Here is a 6000-nt window from a genome sequence, read left to right as displayed (position 1 = left end):
GATGAGGAGTTGAATAGCTGGATCAAATGGTGGGTCCATTCCAAGTTTTCTGAGGAATCTCCATACTGCTTTCCAGAGTGGCTGCACCAATTTGCAACTCCACCAGCAATGTATGAGTGTGCCTTTTTCCCCACATCCACACCAACACTTATTAATGCTTGTGTTCTTGATAATAGTCATTCTAATTGGAGTTAGATGAAATCTTAGGGTGGTTTTAACTTGCATTTCTCTAATTACCAGGGATGATGAGCACTTTTTCATATATTTGTTGATCACCTGTATATCTTCTTCTGTGAAGTGTCTGCCCACCAAGTTTAGTTTTTAAAGAAAACTTTGAAATCTGAAATGTATTATAATACTTTAAATACCATCTGTTGTTTAACCATAATTGTACAAACCTTAATTCCTTTAAGACTAGTTTCTCTGAATAATAGAACTTGACATAAATTATTTTGTTGGACTAAGAGTAGATTAATGTTGTAAGAAATCCTTATTGCTTTAACACATAGAGGGTTAAACTTTTGTTTTATGTCAGTACATTAATATTTGACTTGTATCTGGGGATAGAGTCAATTTTCTTTCCTTTCTCAGCCTTTATTCAGGAGGTCCAATTAACCTCCTGAAATGTAGCAGACGTCTGTGAAAGAATCTTATCTATTTTTGCAAACAGGCTCAATGCCAGAAACTTAACAAAAAACCAGCCTTGTAGATTAGGAACTTTTCTTTTTAAAAGAAGAAAAAGCCTTAGATAACTTTAACTGATTGTGTTAATTATATATAACCAATTTAATTACACACAAACTTTTTGAAATTTATCCTCCACAATTTTTTTTAATTTATTTAGACATTTACAACTTTTTACTTTACCAGACCGAAACCTCTTAGAATCTTTACACATAAATCACACCTGACAGAATCTTAACTCCCAGCAACTCTGTTTTTAGTGAAAATAGAGAAACAAAGTAAACTTTTCCATTAACCAATTTATGAAAACACATTTAATGTTTAAGTACATTTTAGTTAAGAGTGCTTGATTTTTATCTTTAATAGATGATATTTTAGTATTTTAACTTTGTAAATTAATTAGGTGTCTCTTTAACAAACAAATTTATGAAGATTAATCCCATTTATGTTAAATCTAATTTACTTATTTTAACTGTAAAAACTAAGATATCAAACAAATGTAAAACACAGTATTAACCATCTCTTTCCTGTTGAAGAAAATTGTTAGAAGCAATGATATTATAGTTTAGAGATTTTATAGAAACCAACGCTTAATTGCCTGACCACCTAGAAAAACTCGAGTTAGTAATGTTAAAGTCATCTTTATTTTTATCTCTTTACCCAATTTAAACTGAACTTCTTTTTAAGTCATGTAAATTTAAAAATATTTCAATCCATTTTTAATTTTAATTTATGAGCACTAATTTATCTATATGCCAATTATAATGTCATGTACATGCTATATGGACATAGACACAAGACATCAGTGTGCACATATACACAAAACAGGAAACAAAGATTTTTACAACTTTTTGTAGGTGGAGCTCCACAGGTAGGAGGTAATGTTACAGATATTTATTAAAACCTCTGTTAGACTTAACCTGTTAGAAATTAAAGTAAAGCCAATCAGACTTTTATATCATGACTTAAATATAGAACAAGCCTGTGCAGATGGAAACGTCAGGTATATGATCTAACATCCATGAGGACACTGGAATAAAAGATTTCAGATAGCAGCTTTTGTTCTGATGATTATCAGATCGACCCCAATACCACCATCCATAGAAAACTTGGCCTCTAAACAGATTGTAGTTAGATAAAATAAAACTGATTAGAAAAACACATTAATGTAGGCACACAAGATCAAATGTGAATTCACGCTAAAATGGTGAGCTCAAAAATGTAGGATTTTTTTTTAAAGAAAACCATAACTCCTCTAGTAAAGGGGCATGTAGAACATCTTTATGAACTCGGCATTCACTCTGAGTTCAGATTAGAGTTAGTTCAGATAGTTAAAGAATGTGAGAGCCTATAAAATTCTCAGAAAAGATTTTTAAGAAAAGGAAAACTGAGTCATTGTGGAGGGAGAGGGAGTGAGAGGACAAAGCCGTCCAAACCTCAGCGGCTTCCTTTTTCTTCATCCCTGAGCAGACCCCAGAGCCCCTGAGGCCCTCCCTCCATCTTTAGAACATGCTAGTAATTCATTGATAACAGGAAACTATGAGGGACCCTGTGAGTAGCCAGTACAGCTCCTTTCTTTTCTGGAGGATGCCTATCCCAGAACTGGATCTGTCGGAGCTGGAAGGCCTGGGTCTGTCAGATACACCCACCTACAAGACCAAGGACAGCAGCATTGGCAAAATGACCCGGCAAGCAACAGGAGCAGAACAAGAAAAACCCAGAAGGTGACACCCTCCTAGAGTACAGCACCTTCAACTTCTGGAGAGCTCCCATTGCCAGCATCCACTCCTTCAAATTGGACTTGCTCTAGGCTAAGACTTACCTCTCCTACCGCCTTGCCCTCACTGTCTTCTCTTTCAAGCCCCTTCCTTCTCATCCTTTTCCCAAATTAATCTTGTTCTCTTCTCTCTATTGTGTTGGTGGTGCTGATGAATCCACCAGTTGTTTGTTTGTTTGTTTGTTTGTTTAACTATCTACCTACCTACTCCATTTCTCTCAAAAGACCTCACACCAAAGTAAAGGGTTCAAGCAACAGAGTACTGGATCACAGAAATCCTACCCCCACCCCCTGGATTATTAACCCCAGAAAATAGGCTTTGGGGAGGCATCAGGGAATAGTAGTGTAAAATAGGAGACCATTTTGATTTCATTTTTAATCAGCTTTAAAGATTGCTCATACTCTCTGGCAGAGGGCTTGCTTGGCATGTGTAAGATCTTGGGTTTGATCCCTAGCACCACAAAAAAGAAAAAGATTGCTTAAACCTTTGTAGTTTTCTGTAATTACCAGTAAACTTAAGTATTTTTTCCAGGGTTACTGAAAATATTCTAATTTTTAATTTAAGATAACTTGCCACACAGAATGATCCAAAATGCTAAAATGATAATCTTTTTAATCCTGCTCCCTATAATACATTCTTTTCCCCAGAGAAATTGGGGGTTAAGGTATAAAACAAGAGAAAATAATATATTATGGAAAATTAAAACATGGGAAAGCACTGAATCATTTCAGAAATAGTTGAAGCTCTTTCCTTCCAAAAAGTGTTCTTTTCTTTGTTTTCTGCAGTTACTGGGGATCCAACCTAGGGGCCTTTTACCACTGAACTATATCCTTAGCCCATTTTATTTTTTTAATTTTGAGATGGGGTCTGAGTTGCCCATGCTGGCCTTGAACTCATCATTCTTTTGTCAGCCTCCCTAGTCCAAAAGGGTATTCTTGAGCCTACTCACTTATAACTTTGCTTCTAACTGTGGGTTGAAAATTCTAAGGAAAATCAGATTTTAAATCTTAAGAAGAAACCTTGCTATTAGGATAATTTGTAAGGTTCTAATTCAGTCTTCTAAAAAGCATAGGGGTTTGGTCCTGAGTATTTAGTCTTGCCCCTTCCTCATTTGCAATATATAATACTACTGATCAGTCGGCCTCATGCACAATTCTAAAGCTACCATGAAATGAATGATTACATTCTGCCCCTACACCTTGTTCCTTCCAAAATTATTGCTGATTTGTGCTGCCATTTACTCATTTATTTAATAAAGACATTCAATTCCCCCCCCCCCCCCAAAAAAAGGAAAACTTATACATTTAGAATCTTTCCATTGTTCTCTCCAGGTGCTGTAGTATTAGGGGGAGGTTATTAACAAAACAGTATGGTAAAGACAACCAGTTAATCTAGACCAGAAGAAGCTTGGATTTAAATGTGACACTTTTTTTTTTCTTTTAGCCATCTGAGTTAGAAACAGCTTGAATTTTAAAAAGACACTTTTTCCTGTGGTCTTAACTCTTGCAGGACTCGCTAAAAGCATGGTGCTATAGTTCACATTTTTTCTGGAAACATTATCCCAGTGAGGTTTTAGCTGAGAAGGTTAAAAACTGTCCCTCTACATTTGATTGTGATTTACACTCATTAGCTCAATGTTTACTGCAGCAGCAACATGGACATAGACCTAGTTTGTTTTTATATCTAAGCAGCTACAGACAGTTTTTGGCCAAGTATCTAGGCTTGTCAAAGTTAAAACACCTCCTTTTGGAATTTTTATTTCTCCAGGAAGGATGAAAAACTTCTCTTAAGGCCGAGGCCAGAGTTTCAACCCTCCCCCACCACTACTCTCAGAAGACAGACTGACAGAGCAGGGGGAGGGTCTGCAGGAGATGCTGCAGGCTGAAGATTCTGTTCACTGTTTGCAGCCTTTCACAGCATTTTTAAAACCAGAAATCAATCAGGTCAAAAGCCAAACATTTTATGCTGTCACAACATAGATCAAGACAATTCTTACCCAAAGACCACAAGGTGAAAGTTCCCACAGGGATTTTGTCTGATTCCTTGGCTGTTTATCTAACACATAGCTGTTTACCAAGTTTCTCCCATGAATCTACATCTACTGCCCCCTTCTCCAAGAAAACAAACGTTTTAAGAACAAATTCTAAAAACTGGGCCAGTTGTGCCTTCCTTTTAGGGCTGCCCTGTGATTTCAACATAGTCTTTAGCATTGTAACACAGAGCTCTCTTTTCTTTAGTTTCTTGGCGTTTATCACCAAGCCATATCAAAACTCACTCCTTTAATTGATGCTTCTCTTTATTAAGAGTGTACCACTCACCTTGACAAATTAGAGTTCACACCAGCATTTGAGTCCCAGTCCCAAGGCACCAACTGTCCTGACCCGCATGACTGCTTTACTCAGTTTCCTGAATTGGGCAGTGAGGGAATTGGAAAAAGATAAACAGACACTAAAGTAGAAAAAAGTGAGAACTGCTGGATCAGCCCACTTCTGATGCAAGAAGACTGACCACAAGCATGCTCAGCACCTTTATTATATAGACTTAAACATCAAAAGGATTTATTGTGAGAAAGCTTCTTCAAGACAAACAAAACTGAAATTGAGGGTAAAGCAGCTCATTTAGGGCTTATCAGCTTGTGCCCATAGCTCTCCACCTCCAGGCAGCTGGCATTTGAACTCAAGGTTATGAACTAATAAATTCCAAGGCTAGCACAGAATCCCCCTTTTAAGAGGGTATCACCATCAACTGGGCAGTTTTGATTGACGCCTTTGCATCAAGAAATTCCTGAGGGAAGTGTCACCTCTGTCTCTGGGCAGTTCAGAGCAGTGATTCATTCACCGCTCCTGACACTTACACAAGAGAAACTGAGTGATGGAGAAAGTTTACAAGCACATTTCATTCTCAGAAATCTAATATTATAAATGAGTTTCAGACAACCAAGTAACAGTATCTCCTGGCAACATGCTAGAATCTTGAGGGTGGGTGGAAAGGATTATGATGCATGAAAAGATCCAAGTTGGAATGGTGTGTGACACCAGTGACAATCAGTTGGCAGCTATTGAAAAGGGGAAGAGTTATAAATTATTTAAAACAAACAAGAAGAGCCAGCATAACAGGCTTGGAGAAATGAAGTTAAAAGGATTAGCCGCAGCTCCTGAATAGAAGTGAAAATCCAACGTGGTTCCATTAAAATGACTTCTCATCGGTCATTCCCTGCGGACGACTTTGGTATCTACTATGTCCTGTGAGCCTCCATTTATTACAGCTTTCTAGATAAGCTCAGGAGGGGGGGGTAGCCATGCTCAAATGAGGGAGGGGATTCAGGCTGCATTAGAAAGGGTTTCTCCAGGTTTGACCCAGAGGAAGGGAAGATATTATCTAATATCTAGGCAATCAATACATGTACTTCCTAAAGAGTGACAGTCCAAGACGTTCATTACATTGGTAAATAAAAGTGAAAATGACCATTTGTGTACCAGTGGGGACTTTTCAAATGGGCATGACTGTGAACAGAGGTACTGAAGTGAAGTAGCTGTCT

The 6000-nt window shown here is 37.5% G+C and overlaps 1 protein-coding gene and 1 pseudogene across 3 annotated transcripts in view; both read left to right on the top strand.

Annotated features, from left to right (window-relative positions):
• The first annotated feature begins 1177 nt into the window (after positions 1-1177).
• LOC306653122 (protein AF1q-like) lies at positions 1178-3691 on the top strand (annotated as a pseudogene). Its single transcript has one exon. The product of its transcript is annotated as a protein AF1q-like (transcript).
• A 1962-nt stretch (positions 3692-5653) lies between these two features.
• The window catches only part of USP50 (ubiquitin specific peptidase 50), a gene marked incomplete at its 5' end in the record, with an annotated part of 56419 nt that continues 56072 nt past the window's right edge, over positions 5654-6000 (top strand). Inside the window, one exon of one of the 2 annotated variants that reach the window (XM_079129982.1) lies at positions 5654-5690. In XM_079129982.1, coding sequence (XP_078986108.1) covers positions 5654-5690 — 37 coding nt within the window. Of the gene's footprint in view, positions 5707-6000 lie in introns of both variants that reach the window. The other variant, XM_079129981.1, reaches the window with a different exon arrangement.

The sequence above is a fragment of the Sciurus vulgaris genome (genome assembly GCF_902686455.1).
Source record: "Sciurus vulgaris genome assembly, chromosome: 2".
NCBI lineage: Eukaryota > Metazoa > Chordata > Mammalia > Rodentia > Sciuridae > Sciurus > Sciurus vulgaris.
This window is presented reverse-complemented; position numbering and strand designations above follow the sequence as displayed.